This window comes from Hemiscyllium ocellatum, chromosome 10, assembly GCF_020745735.1.
Source record: "Hemiscyllium ocellatum isolate sHemOce1 chromosome 10, sHemOce1.pat.X.cur, whole genome shotgun sequence".
In the NCBI taxonomy this organism is placed as follows: Eukaryota; Metazoa; Chordata; class Chondrichthyes; order Orectolobiformes; family Hemiscylliidae; genus Hemiscyllium; species Hemiscyllium ocellatum.
Window position 1 is genome coordinate 10,601,494 of NC_083410.1, and position 13,775 is coordinate 10,615,268.

The 13,775-nt window shown below is 47.5% G+C and overlaps 1 protein-coding gene across 1 annotated transcript in view; it reads right to left on the minus strand.

Moving 5' to 3' along the window:
• Window positions 1–13,775, minus strand: part of LOC132819278 (epithelial cell-transforming sequence 2 oncogene-like) — a 60,812-nt gene that overhangs the window by 26,371 nt on the left and 20,666 nt on the right. The window contains exons 10-14 of the mRNA XM_060830703.1: window positions 13,647–13,739; window positions 12,450–12,632; window positions 7,720–7,823; window positions 6,977–7,093; window positions 812–901 (exon numbers count right to left, since the gene is read on the minus strand). Coding sequence (XP_060686686.1) covers window positions 812–901; window positions 6,977–7,093; window positions 7,720–7,823; window positions 12,450–12,632; window positions 13,647–13,739 — 587 coding nt within the window. The remainder of the gene's footprint in view (window positions 1–811; window positions 902–6,976; window positions 7,094–7,719; window positions 7,824–12,449; window positions 12,633–13,646; window positions 13,740–13,775) is intronic.

Here is a 13,775-nt window from a genome sequence, read left to right on the forward strand (position 1 = left end):
GCTCCCAAAACTATTTGAGCAGTGTCAGTTGATAGATACGTATTGGAGAGTCAGACATAACAACCTTCAAAATGAGTGTCATGGGATCTTTCCCATTTATCTGAGAGTATGAACAATTTAACATTTCATCGAGAGCTGGTACTTCTGTCCCTGCTACACTGGGACCATCAGCCTAGATTTTATGGTCAAGTCTTTGGAATGGGACTCAGAGCCAAAGGCCTTCCCCGTTGAGCCATGTATGATACCCACAATCACTTTGCAAATTCATTCCCCATCACGAAGCAGGGAACTCTGCAGAAGTCAGAGGCGGAGGCCAGGCGGGTCACTGTAGGACCATGCAGTTATGTGTATATGTCAAATTTGGTGAGAAATGTGGCTGCTTGGTTCTCAATATTGTTCTTCTGCTGCTCAGTGGAAATGCTTTAATCCAGTGCTGTGATTTCCCACCAATATTCAAAAGGAAATTCAGTGTAAACACTGGCACTAGGGATTAAAAATAAAACTTATTGGACAATGGGGTAAGAACAGGGGAGTGGCACTAATGATATAGACCTTTCAAAGAGCCAGCTAAGGCAATGATGGCCCAAATGACCTCCTCCTCTGTTGCATCCTTGTATGATTCTTTGATTAAAGGCAGGTAGATAGATTCCTGATGAACAAAGGGTATTGGGGAATAGCAGAAAAGTGACATTGAGACTCCAGTGTGGGAGCCATGGTTGCAATGAATGGTGGAGAATGGACCACTCCTGCCTCTTACCTTCCCTGTTCATAGGTTCACACATATGCTGCGATAGTTCATGTGAGGACTCACCGGGTGGATCAGCTCCTGCATGGTCTCCTCATGCTCCCGAAGTGGCTGAGAGTGAGGATTCAGACTCCCAGCTTCATCCACTTCCCCTTCCTGCAACAGTGAACACAAAGGAAAACAATATGCATGAGGTGCAGAGAGTGTGCTGGGATAGTGACAGGGTATGATGCAGAGGATGTGCTGGGATAGTGACAGGATGCGGTGTAGAGGGTGTGCTGGGAAAGTGACAGGGTGCGGTGCAGAGAGTGTGCTGGGATAGTGACAGGGTGCGGTGTAGAGGGTGTGCTGGGATAGTGACAGGGTGCGGTGCAGAGAGTGTGCTGGGATAGTGACAGGGTATGATGCAGAGGATGTGCTGGGATAGTGACAGGATGCGGTGTAGAGGGTGTGCTGGGAAAGTGACAGGGTGCGGTGCAGAGAGTGTGCTGGGATAGTGACAGGGTGCGGTGTAGAGGGTGTGCTGGGATAGTGATAGGGTGCGGTGTAGAGCGTGTGCTGGGATAGTGACAGGGTATGATGCAGAGGATGTGCTGGGATAGTGACAGGATGCGGTGTAGAGGGTGTGCTGGGAAAGTGACAGGGTGCGGTGCAGAGAGTGTGCTGGGATAGTGACAGGGTGCGGTGCAGAGGGTGTGCTGGGATAGTGACAGGGTGCGGTGTAGAGGGTGTGCTGGGATAGTGACAGGGTGCGGTGTAGAGGATGTGCTGGGATAGTGATAGGGTGCGGTGTAGAGGATGTGCTGGGATAGTGACTGGGTGCGGTGTAGAGGGTGTGCTGGGATAGTGACAGGGTATGGTGTAGAGGGTGTGCTGGGATAGTGACAGGGTGCGGTGTAGAGGGTGTGCTGGGATAGTGACAGGGTGCGGTGTAGAGGGTGTGCTGGGATAGTGACAGGGTATGGTGTAGAGGGTGTGCTGGGATAGTGACAGGGTGCGGTGTAGAGGGTGTGCTGGGATAGTGACAGGGTGAGGGGCAGAGATGTATTCTTTTTTCCAAAGTGCAAGACCTCACATTTGCTCACATTGAATTTCATCAGCCATTTCTTGGACCACTCTCCTAAACTGTCTAAATCTTTCTGCAGCCTCCCCATTTCCTCAGAACTACCTGCATGTCCACCTAACATCGTATCATCGGCGAACTTCGCCAGAATGCCCCTAGTCCTTTCGTCCAGATCATTAATATATAAAGTGAACAGCTGGGGCCCCAATACTGAACCCTGCGGACCCCACTTGTCACCAGCTACCATTCTGATAAAGAATCTTTTATCCCAACTCTCTGCCTTCTGTCAGATGGCCAATCCTCAATCCATGCTAGTAGCTCACTTTGAACACATGGGCCCTCACTTTACTCAGCAGACTCCTGTGAGGCACCTTATCAAAGGCCCTTTGGAAGTCTAGATAGATAACATCCATTGGGTTTCCATGATCTAACCTACTTGTTTCCTCTTCAAAGAATTCTAACAGGTTTGTCAGGCATGACCTCCCCTTACTAAATCCATGCTGACTTGTTCTAATTCGATTCTGCACTTCCAAGAATTTAGAAATCTCATCCTTAATGATGGATTCTAGAATTTTACCTACAACTGAGATTAGGCTAATTAGCTTATAATTTTCCATCTTATGTCTTGATCCTTTCAAGGGGGTTACAACAGCAGTTTTCCAATCATCTGGGACTTTCCCTGATTCCAGTGAGTTTTGAAAGATCACTACCAATGCCTCCACTATTTCCTCAGCCACCTCCCTCAGAATTCTAGGATGTAGCCCATCAGAGCCAGGAGATTAATCAGTTTTTAGACCTTTTAGCTTTTTTAGTACTTTCTCCTTTGTAATGGCCACCATACCCAACTCTGACTCTCCTTAATTGTTGGGATATTACTCCTGTCTTTCACTGTGAAGACTGACACAAAGTACTTATTAAGTTCTTCAGCTATTTCTTTATCTCCCATTACTAGCCTTCCTGCATCAATTTGGAGCGGCCCAATCTCTACTTTTGCCTCTCATTTGTTTCCTATGTATTGAAAGAAACTTTTACTATCATTTCTAATATTACTGGCTAGCTTACCTTCATATTTGATCTTCTCTATCCTTATTTCTCTCTTTGTTCTCTGTTTGGTTTTGTAGTCTTTCCAATCTTCTGATTTCCCAGTGCTCTTGGCCACTTTATAGGCTCTCTTCTTCTGTGATTCATATCCTGAGTTTCTTCATCAGCCACGGTTGTCTAATCCCCCCTCTTCCCGGATAATCTTTCTTTTCTTTTGGATGAACCTCTGTACTGTGTCCCCAGAAACTCCTTCCATTGTTGCTCTACTGTCTTCCCCACTAGGTGCTGCTTCCAGTCAATTTTCATCAGTTCCTCTCTCATGCCCCTGTAATTACCTTTATTTAACTGTAACACCATTATATCCAATTCTGCCTTCTCTTTTTCAAACTGTAGACTGAATTCGATCTTACCATGTTCGCTGCATCCGAAGTGCTCCCTGACTTAAGATCTTTTATAAAGTCTGGCTCATAACATAGCACTAAGTCCAGAATAGCCTGCTCCCTTGTGGGCTCCATCACAAGCTGTTCCAAAAAGCCATCCTGTAAGCATTCCATGAATTCCCTTTCTTTTGATTGACTGGCAACATATTCACCATGTCCATTTGCATATTGAAGTCCCTCACGATCACCATGACCTTGCCTTTCTGACATGCCCTATCTATTTCCTGGTACGTCTTGTGCCCCTGGTCCTGACCACTGCTGGGAGGTCTATACGTAACTCCCATTATTGTTTATTTGCTTTTGTGATTCCTCAACTCCACCCACACAGACTCCACATCATCTGACCCTGTATCATTTAATGCCATAGATTTGATTTCATTCTTAGCTAACTTAACTCTTTCATTCTTAACTCTGCCCACTTTCTTGTCTTTTCAATAAGTTGTAAATCCTTGGATGTTTAACTGCCAGTCCTGAACCCCCTGCAACTACATCTCTGTGATGCCTACCACATCATTATCATTCAAGATGATTTGTACTGTTAATTCATCTACTTTGTTTCAAATGCTTCGAGCATTCACCAGATAAAGCACCATAATGCTAATTGTTTTTATCCTCATGATTTCCATCACCTCTACCTAAGTTATCCTTCCTTTTTGCTTCATTCCTAGCCTGCCTTGAACTTAAACCCTGCACACATACTAACCTGCTGCTTATCTTTCAACTTGACTCTATACTCCCTGTTGCTTTCCCCCCCCCAACCGACTCACAAGTTTAACGTCCTAGTGACCAACCTATTTATCCTTTTTGCCAGAACACTGGTTCCAGATTGGTTCAGGTGGAGACCGTCCCATTGGTACAGACCGCCCCGGTTCCAAACCTGATGTCCCATGAAATGGAATCCCTCTTTCCCACACCAATCTCTTGGCCATGTGTTTACTTCCCTAATTTTCTTATCCCTATGCCAATTAACACTTGGCTCGGGCAGTAATCCAGAAATTATGACCGTTGAGGACCTGTTCTTCAATTTCCTTCCTAGTGCTTGATACTCCTCCTTCCTAGTCTTGCCTATGTTGTTAGTGCCAAGGTGGACCACAACAACTGGATCCTCCCCCTCCCACTCCAATATCCCTTCAAGCCAGTTGGAGATGTCCTGCACCCTGGCACCAGGTAGGCAAAACACCATGTGGGACTCCTGATCTGGCTCACCAAGGATACTATCTGCCCCCCCTAATTAAAGAATCCCCTATAACAACGACTTGTCTTTCTGCTCCCACCTCTTGAATGACCTTCTGCACCATGGTACCGTGGTCAGCTAAAGACATCCCTAAAGAGCCTACAAGCTGATTTTGGATTGCAGTGACTGTGGTAGGAAATGGAGCAGGCAATTTGCATGCAACAAGCTCCCAAAACCATTCTAGCAATGTCAGTTGGTAGATACGTTTTGGAAAGCCAAATGTAACAGCCTTCAAACTGAGTGTCATGGGATCTTTCCCATTTATCCTGAGAGTATGAACAATTTGACATTTCATCAAGAGCTGATACTTCTGTCTCTGTTACACTGGGAGCATCAGCCTAGATTTTATGGCTGAGTTTTGAGAATGAGATTCAGATAAAGGTGTTCCCCTTGAGCCATGTATGATACCCACAATCGCTTTGCAAATTCATCCCCCTTCACAAAACAGGGAACCCTGCAGAAGTTGGAGGCGGAGGCCAGGTCCTCGACGATGCCCTCCACCGCATCTCCTCCACTTCCCGCTCCTCCGCCCTTGAGCCCCACTCCTCCAACCGCCACCAAGACAGAGCCCCACTGGTTCTCACCTACCACCCCACCAACCTCCGCATACAACGTATCATCCGCCGCCATTTCCGCCACCTCCAAACGGACCCCACCACCAAGGATATATTTCCCTCCCCTCCCCTATCAGCGTTCCGCAAGGACCACTCCCTTCGTGACTCCCTCGTCAGATCCACACCCCCCACCAACCCAACCTCCACCCCCGGCACCTTCCCCTGCAACCGCAGGAAATGTAAAACTTGCGCCCACACCTCCACACTCACTTCCCTCCAAGGCCCCAAGGGATCCTTCCATATCCGCCACAAGTTCACCTGTACCTCCACACACATCATCTATTGCATCCGCTGCACCCGATGTGGCCTCCTTTATATTGGGGAGACAGGCCGCTTACTTGCGGAACGCTTCAGAGAACACCTCCGGGCCGCCCGAACCAACCAACCCAATCACCCCGTGGCTCAACACTTTAACTCTCCCTCCCACTCCACCGAGGACATGCAGGTCCTTGGACTCCTCCACTGGCAGAACACAACTACACGACGGCTGGAGGAGGAGCGCCTCATCTTCCGCCTGGGAACCCTCCAACCACAAGGTATGAATTCAGATTTCTCCAGCTTCCTCATTTCCCCTCCCCCCACCTTGTCTCAGTCGGTTCCCTCAACTCAGCACCGCCCTCCTAACCTGCAATCCTCTTCCTGACCTCTCCGCCCCCACCCCACTCCGGCCTATCACCCTCACCTTGACCTCCTTCCACCTATCCCACCTCCATCGCCCCTCCCCCTAGTCCCTCCTCCCTACCTTTTATCTTAGCCTGCTTGGCTCTCTCTCTCTTATTCCTGATGAAGGGCTTATGCTCGAAACGTCGAATTCTCTATTCCTGAGATGCTGCCTGGCCTGCTGTGCTTTGACCAGCAACACATTTGCAGCTATAGAGAGACATAGATAAGCTGCAGAGCCGGGCTGAGAGGTGGCAAATGGAGTTTAATGCGGATAAGTGTGAGGTGATTCACTTTGGTTGGAGTAACCAGAATGCGAAGTACTGGGCTAATGGTAAGATTCTTGGTAGTGTAGATGAGCAGAGAGATCTCGGTGTCCATGTACACAGATCCTTGAAAGTTGCCACCCAGGTTGACAGGGTTGTTAAGAAGGCATACAGTGTTTTAGCTTTTATTAACAGAGGGATCGAGTTCCGGAACCATGAGGTTATGCTGCAGCTGTACAAAACTCTAGTGCGGCAGCACTTGGAGTATTGTGTACAGTTCTGGTCACCGCATTATAAGAAGGATGTGGAAGCTTTGGAAAGGGTGCAGAGGAGATTTACTAGCGTGTTGCCTGGTATGGAGGGAAGGTCTTACGAGGAAAGGCTGAGGTACTTGAGGTTGTTTTCGTTAGAGAGAAGAAGAAGATTGAGAGGTGACATAATAGAGACATATAAGATAATCAGAGGGTTAGATAGGGTGGACAGGGAGAGCTTTTTTCCAAATATGGTGATGGCAAGCACGAGGGGGCATAGCTTTAAATTGAGGGGTGATAGATATAGGACAGATGTCAGAGGTAGTTTCTTTACTCAGAGTAGTAAGGGTATGGAATGCTTTGCCTGCAATGGTAGTAGATTCGCCAACTTTAAGTGCATTTAAGTCGTCATTGGACAGGCATATGGATGTACGTGGAATAGTGTAGAGTAGATGGGCTTCAGGTTGGTATGACAGGTCGGCGCAACATCAAGGGCCAAAGGGCCTGTACTGCGCTGTTATGTTCTATGTTCTATAACAGGACAGTGGCACTAATGATGTAGACTTTTCAAAGAGCCAGCTCAGGCAACGATGACCCAAATGGCCTACTCCTCTGTTGCATCCTTGAATGATTCTTTGATTAAAGGCAGGAAGTGACTGTACCTTCACCGAATCAATCCCACCTCCACCTTGCGTCAAGAATGTTTCTTCAACTTTAAACCACTTGCTTTTCCCTGCGTGGCTGCTAAGAAAGTCAGCGAGAAATCCCAGGGGGTTCTCCTGAAAGATAAGCAGAACCCTTCATGTTACACCATGCTGGGAGACCCCTTTTGGCAGAATCTAATGGAGCGTGCCTCACTGTAGAACCACTCAGAATCTTGCAGTTGAACACCCTTTTGAAAGTTATTGAAGCTGCCTCTTTCCCTTTCAGCTGATATATTTTGTCACGAGAACTCAGTGATTTTACTCTCCAACTCTTTCACCGACTCCCTTGTACCTTGTCTCAAGGTCAGCTAGCTGGACCTTACAGAAGTGAGTTCCCTGATTGGGGCTGTAAATCTGGCCTAATCAGGGGGCCCTGAAGAGGCAGTACTGAAGTCAAGGACTATTCATGTGCAATAAAGGGTGACCTGGTGAAGGGATATTGGCCTTTGTAGAGTTACTTCACTGTCTGGTTACTGATGCTTTTGTCAATGTTTAACCATTGCTTCTTATTTACCCCTGAAATATCTCTTCATGATATCCAAAGCTGCTTTAATTCTCCACCTAGCTTTCCTTGTTTTGACAAAAGTCCCAGTATCTTCCGATCTCACGCAGTCAGCGAAGAACACCATCCCTGTCACAATTCCAATCTCGAGAAGGTTTCTCTCTGAAGGGAGGTAAGGAAGCCTCTGATTCTCACATACCTGCTTTTCCCTCATCATTGCGATCAGTCCTTCAGTTAAGGCTTGAGCGAGTTCCTGGTTCTGAAGCATCTGAGTTGTACTCATCGAGTCAAACATGAGCTGCCCTGCAGAGGAATAAAGGGCGTACGCATGACACTGCACGACAGGACCAGCTGAACCCTCCGTCAGCTTTGAGAAACTGTCCACCCACACTGATCCAGAGGACACTTCATGGAACTCTAGTTTCAAAAACTGCCTAAACTGACAGCAAGAAAACACACTCAGGTAAGGCAGAGTTATGGGGTGTATGAGCAAGAACTGTACCACAGGGATCAACGCTGGGACCTATGTATTAATGACTTCGATGGGAATGCAGAAGGTCTTATTAGTAAGCTTGCAGATGACCTGAAAACTGGAGACTGTTGATCATGAGGAGGATGGTCTCAGGCTACAGTCTGATATTGGATTAGCTGGTACATTGGGCTGAGCGATAGCAGATAGATATTAATCCCGATAATTGTGAGGTGTTGCACTTTGAAAGGCCCAGCAGAGAAGGGTATACAAAATAAGTAATGGGTCCCTGGACTCTCCTGAGTACCTTGGTGTGCAGGTCCATAGATCCCTGAAAGTGCCAGCGCAGGTAGACAGGCTGGTGAAGAAGGCATACAGGATACTTGTCTGCATTAGTTGGGGCATAGAACATATGAGCAAGCCTAATAAAACATTGAGCTGTTGCTGGAAAAGCACAGCAGGTCAGGCAGCATCCAAGGAGCAGGAGAATCGACGTTTCGGGCATGAGCCCTTCTTCAGGAATGCCTGAAACGCCGACTCTCCTGCTCCTTGGATGCTGCCTGACCTGCTGCGCTTTTCCAGCAACACATTTTCAGCTCTGATCTCCAGCATCTGCTGTCCTCACTTTCTCCTAATAAAACATTGATTAGGCCACAGGTGGATTTCTGTGTGCACTTCCAGTCACCACCATTATTGGAAGGATGTGTTTGCACTGGAGACGATGCAGAGGAAATTCACCAGGATGTAGTCCGGGATGGAAAGCCTCAGTTACAAGGAGAGACTTGGATAGGCTGGGTTTGTTTTCCTTGGAGCAGAGGAGGCTGAGGGAGAATCTGACTGAGGTATACAGTATTGTGAGAGACTTGGACAGGGTAGATCGTGAGAATCTTTACCCCATGGCCGATGTGTCTAAGACCAGAGGGCCCAAGTTTAAGGTGAGTAAATGGTTTAGAGAAGATCTGAGAAAAAACATTTTTCACTCAGAGGTTGATATAAGTACAGAAGGTGCTGCCTGAGAGGGAGGTGAAGGTAGATACTCTCACAACATTGAACAAACATCTGGATGAGCACTTAAAATGCCAGGGCACAGTAGGCTTTGGACCAAGTGCGGGTAAATAGAATTAGTGCAGTTCGATGTTTGTTAGTTGGCATAGACAGGGTGGGCTGAAGGGCCTGTTCCTATGCTGAATGACTCTTTCGTTGTATAACTGAGTGAAAGAGAATAGGAGGAGGTTTTATGTGAAGAAAAAAAGGTGCCAGGAGAGTGAATGAAAGAGATGGGAAATAAAAAGAATTAAATGAGGAGCTGGCCAGAAGAACAGTGCCAGGGAAAGAGCTGGTGGAAGAGGAGGAGAAGGTGCTTGGGGAGAAGAAAAATGGCCGGACAGGTAGACAGATGGATAGTTTGATCATTGAAAAATCCTCTTGGTGGCAGGTGTTGAATGGTGATAACAATACAAATGAAAGAATGTAACTGAGGGACAAGATTGCAGCATGGTGTTCATATCGCTGGGCTAGTGATCCACAGGCCCAACTGAATACCCTGGGGACACAGGTTCAAATCACACCATGGCATCTGGACCGACTTAAATGCAGTTAATGATTTTTTAAAAATCATTTGTAACATTGTTGTAGACAGTTATAGACATAAATGTTTGCTGTTAATTTATATGAACTTCTCAGCGTACAAATAATTGCAAAATGCAGATCATTTTATTTTGTAGAATAAAAAATAAAAGATTCCTGCACTCAGCTTTTTTTTTACATGAAGCTGTTTCAGCATTTATTGCCCTTTCTTATTGAACTGAACGGTTTGTCAGGTCCATTTCAGAGGGCAGTTCATAGTCAACTGCATCTGGAGTCACATGCAGGCCCGATCAGGTCAGGGTGACAGAGTTCCTTCCCGCTTTAATGACAATTGGCAATGGTTACAATTAGACTAGATTTTAATCAATCTGCTGTGAAGGGATTTGAACCAATTTTTCTAAAGTATTAGCCTGGGTCTCTGGTTACCAGTCCAGCAGCATTAAGCACGTTGTCACCACCTCCTGACATTAAAGGTAGTAGGTAAAAACAATGACTGCAGATGCTGGAAACCAGATTCTGGATTAGTAGTGCTGGAAGAGCACAGCAGTTCAGGCAGCATCCAAGGAGCAGCGAAATCAAAGTTTTGGGCAAAAGCCCTTCATCAGGAATAAAGGCAGAGAGTCTGAAGGGTGGAGAGATAAGCTAGAGGAGGGTGGGGGTGGGGAGAAAGTAGCATAGAGTACAATAGGTGAGTGGGGGAGGGGATGAAGGTGATAGGTCAGGGAGGAGAGTGGGGTGGATAGGTGGAAAAGAAGATAGGCAAGGTAGGACAAGTCATGGGGCCAGTGCTGAGCTGGAAATTTGGAACTAGGGTGAGGTGGGGGAAGGGGAAATGAGGAAACTGTCGAAGTCCACATTGATGTCCTGGGGTTGAAGTGTTCCGAGGCAGAAGATGAGGCGTTCTTCCTCCAGGCGTCAGGTGGTGAGGGAGCAGCGATGAAGGAGGCCCATCACCTCCATGTCCTCAGCAGAGTAGGAGGGGGAGTTAAAATGTTGAGTCATGGGGCGGTATGGTTGATTGGTACCGGTGTCCGGAGATGTTCCCTAAAGCGCTCTGCTCGGAGGCGCCCAGTCTCCCCAATGTAGAGGAGACCACATCGGGAGCAACGGATACAACAAATGATATTGGTGGATGTGCAGGTAAAACTTTGATGGATGTGGAAGGCTCCTTTAGGGCCTTGGATGGAGGTGAGGGAGGAGGTGTGGGCGCAGGTTTTGCAATTCCTGCGGTGGCAGGGGAAGGTGCCAGGATGGGAGGGTGGGATGTAGGGGGGCGTGGACCTGACCAGGTAGTCACAGAGGGAACGATCTTTGCGGACGGCAGAAAGGGATGGGGAGGGAAATATATCCCTGATGGTGTGGTCTTTTTGAAGGTGGCGGAAATGACAGCGGATGATTTGGTTTATGCGAAGGTTGGTAGGGTGGAAGGTGAGCACCAGGGGCATTCTGTCCTTGTTACGGTTGGAGGGGTGGGGTCTGAGGGCGGAGGTGCGGGATGTGGATGAGATGCGTTGGAGGGCATCTTTAACCATGTGGGAAGGGAAATTGCGGTCTCTAAAGAAGGAGGCCATCTGGTGTGTTCTGTGGTGGAACTGGTCCTCCTGGGAGCAGATACGGCGGAGGCGGAGGATTTGGGAATACGGGATGGCATTTTTGCAAGAGGTAGGGTGGGAAGAGGTGTAATCCAGGTAGCTGTGAGAGTTGGTAGGTTTGTAAAAAATGTCAGTGTCAAGTTGGTCATCATTAATGGAGATGGAGAGGTCCAGGAAGGGGAGGGAGGTGTCAGAGATGGTCCAGGTAAATTTAAGGTCAGGGTGGAATGTGTTGGTGAAGTTGATGAATTGCTCAACCTCCTTGCGGGAGCACGAGGTGGCGCCAATGCAGTCATCAATGTAGCGGAGGAAGAGGTGGGGAGTGGTGCCGGTGTAATTACGGAAGATAGACTGTTCTACGTAGCCAACAAAGAGACAGGCATAGCTGGGGCCCATACGTGTGCCCATGGCTACCCTTTTGGTCTGGAGGAAGTGGGAGGATTCAAAGGAGAAATTGTTAAGGGTGAGGACCAGTTCGGCCAAACGAATGAGAGTGTCGGTGGAAGGGTACTGTGGGGTAGTAGGTAATTTTTAAGTCAAAGTTCTGATCATTTGCATACTATATGAGAGTTTTGTAATGTAGGAGATTGAGCCATATTGTAGTCTGTTTGTCCTGATACTTAGTTGGGGAATGTTGTTTCATAACTTTATCACACGTTGACTCCCAAGTGATTGTGACAAGAAATAGTGGTGATGGGAGGTGGGATTCAGGAGTTTTCTGGTCAGGTGCAGACAAACATCCCTGAAACAGCTAAACCATTATGTTTTTGGGAATGTGCAATTAATGCCTCTGCGACATTTGTATTTACAAATGGTCTGTAAATTTCACCAAGGGAAGAAGAGGGGAAATGAGAGGTAAAGACTGAGTAAGAAAAAAGCAAAGATTCAGTAAGTGGGAAATCTCAACATTAATCTTCCACATCGATTTCTGTAGAAAAAAAAACCCAAAAGAACAGCAGATGCTGGAAATCAGAAACAGTGAGAAAGGATCACTGGACCTGAAACTTTAACTCCGATTTCTCTCCACAGATGCTGCCAGACCTGCTGAGATTTTCCAGTAATTTCTGTTTCAATTTCTATAGAATTCACTGGGTTCTTTGACAGAGAATGCCAGGATATCAGGAAGGAAAGAGCCAGCTGGTTATATACACGGGATAACGACAAAGAAATTACACAGCTTTGCTGATCATGGGAGTTTAAAGAAATTCCAGCAACTTAACAAGTATTAGGGATCTAACTATTAAATGCAGGAGGAGGAATAAAACGTGACTGAAATCGTACCGATCATCCGTGCACAGGTGTCTCGCTGCAGTTGTCTGAAATATGGCCTCATCTGTTTGCGGACTGTTCTCAGGGCCTCCTCCTGTAACTGGGCTGTCCTGCTCCATTCCTGCAGCTTCCTCTCATTGAAGTATGTGGCTGGGGGAGCTGGATCCCCATCATTCCGCAGCCACTCACTGAAAACTGACAGCCAACAGAGCAAGCATTTAATCTACCATGAGAGGAATGTGAGGGTTACACAAGAGCACAGGACAGGAAGGCGGCCATTCAGCCCCTCCAACTCTCTCTGCCATTCAACTAGATCATGGCTGATCTTGACTCAATGCCATTTTCCTGCACTTTCTTCATATCCTTTAATACCATCGATCTCAGTTTTGAATGTATTCAATAAACTCAAGTTGCCTGACATTATTACCAGTGCCCGTAAACAGCAATGCAAGCAAAGAATACCTACAGCATGGAAACAGGCCCTTTGGCCTAGCGTCCACAATGACCCTCAGAGTATCCCACCCAGACCCATTCCCCTATTACTCTATATTTATCCCTGACTAATGCACCTAACCTACACATCCCTAATCACTATGGGCAATTTAGCACAGCCAATTCACCTATTCCGCACACCTGCGGATTGTGGGAGGAAACCGGAGCAAACCCACACAGACACAGCGAGAATGTGCAAACGCCACACAGACTGTCGCCCGAGGCTGGAATTGAACCCGGGTCCCTGGTGCTGTGAGGCAGCAGTGCTAACCACTGAGCCACTGTGCTGCCCTGATTCCATTAGCTTTCTTGATTATTTTCTGTAAGGATAGGCAGGTTGGAACTCAAGGCTGCTCATGGTTATGTCACAGACCAGAGTTTTGGGGGAGGGCAGGTGTGTGTGAGGGCGGGTGTGTGTGAGGGCGGGTGTGTGTGAGGGCGGGTGTGTGTGAGGGCGGGTGTGTGTGAGGCCAGGTGTGTGGGTTTTGGGGAACAGCAGAAGGTGGAGAGAGCAGGAAAGTGGGAGAGAGAGCCAGACAGGGGAGAATGATGGGATAGGTGGTAGAGTACAGCACAGAAGTGAACCCTATTGACTTTGGTACATCGTGCATGTGTGATAACAACAATCAGTTGAACAGCCTGTCAGGGTTGAGATACTGCACTTTAGGAACTAAACGCATCAAGGCAGGAGCACGGTAAGAGTCCTAAGATACTCACTGTGCTGGTATGATCCTGTGGCGATCCCAGTCGGTGAGCTGTGACATACAGCAGTCAGTGCTGAGAGCTGGCAAAGGAGCTCCATTCCTGCCTCTGGCCACACACAGAGAGATGGGTTAAACTCAGAAG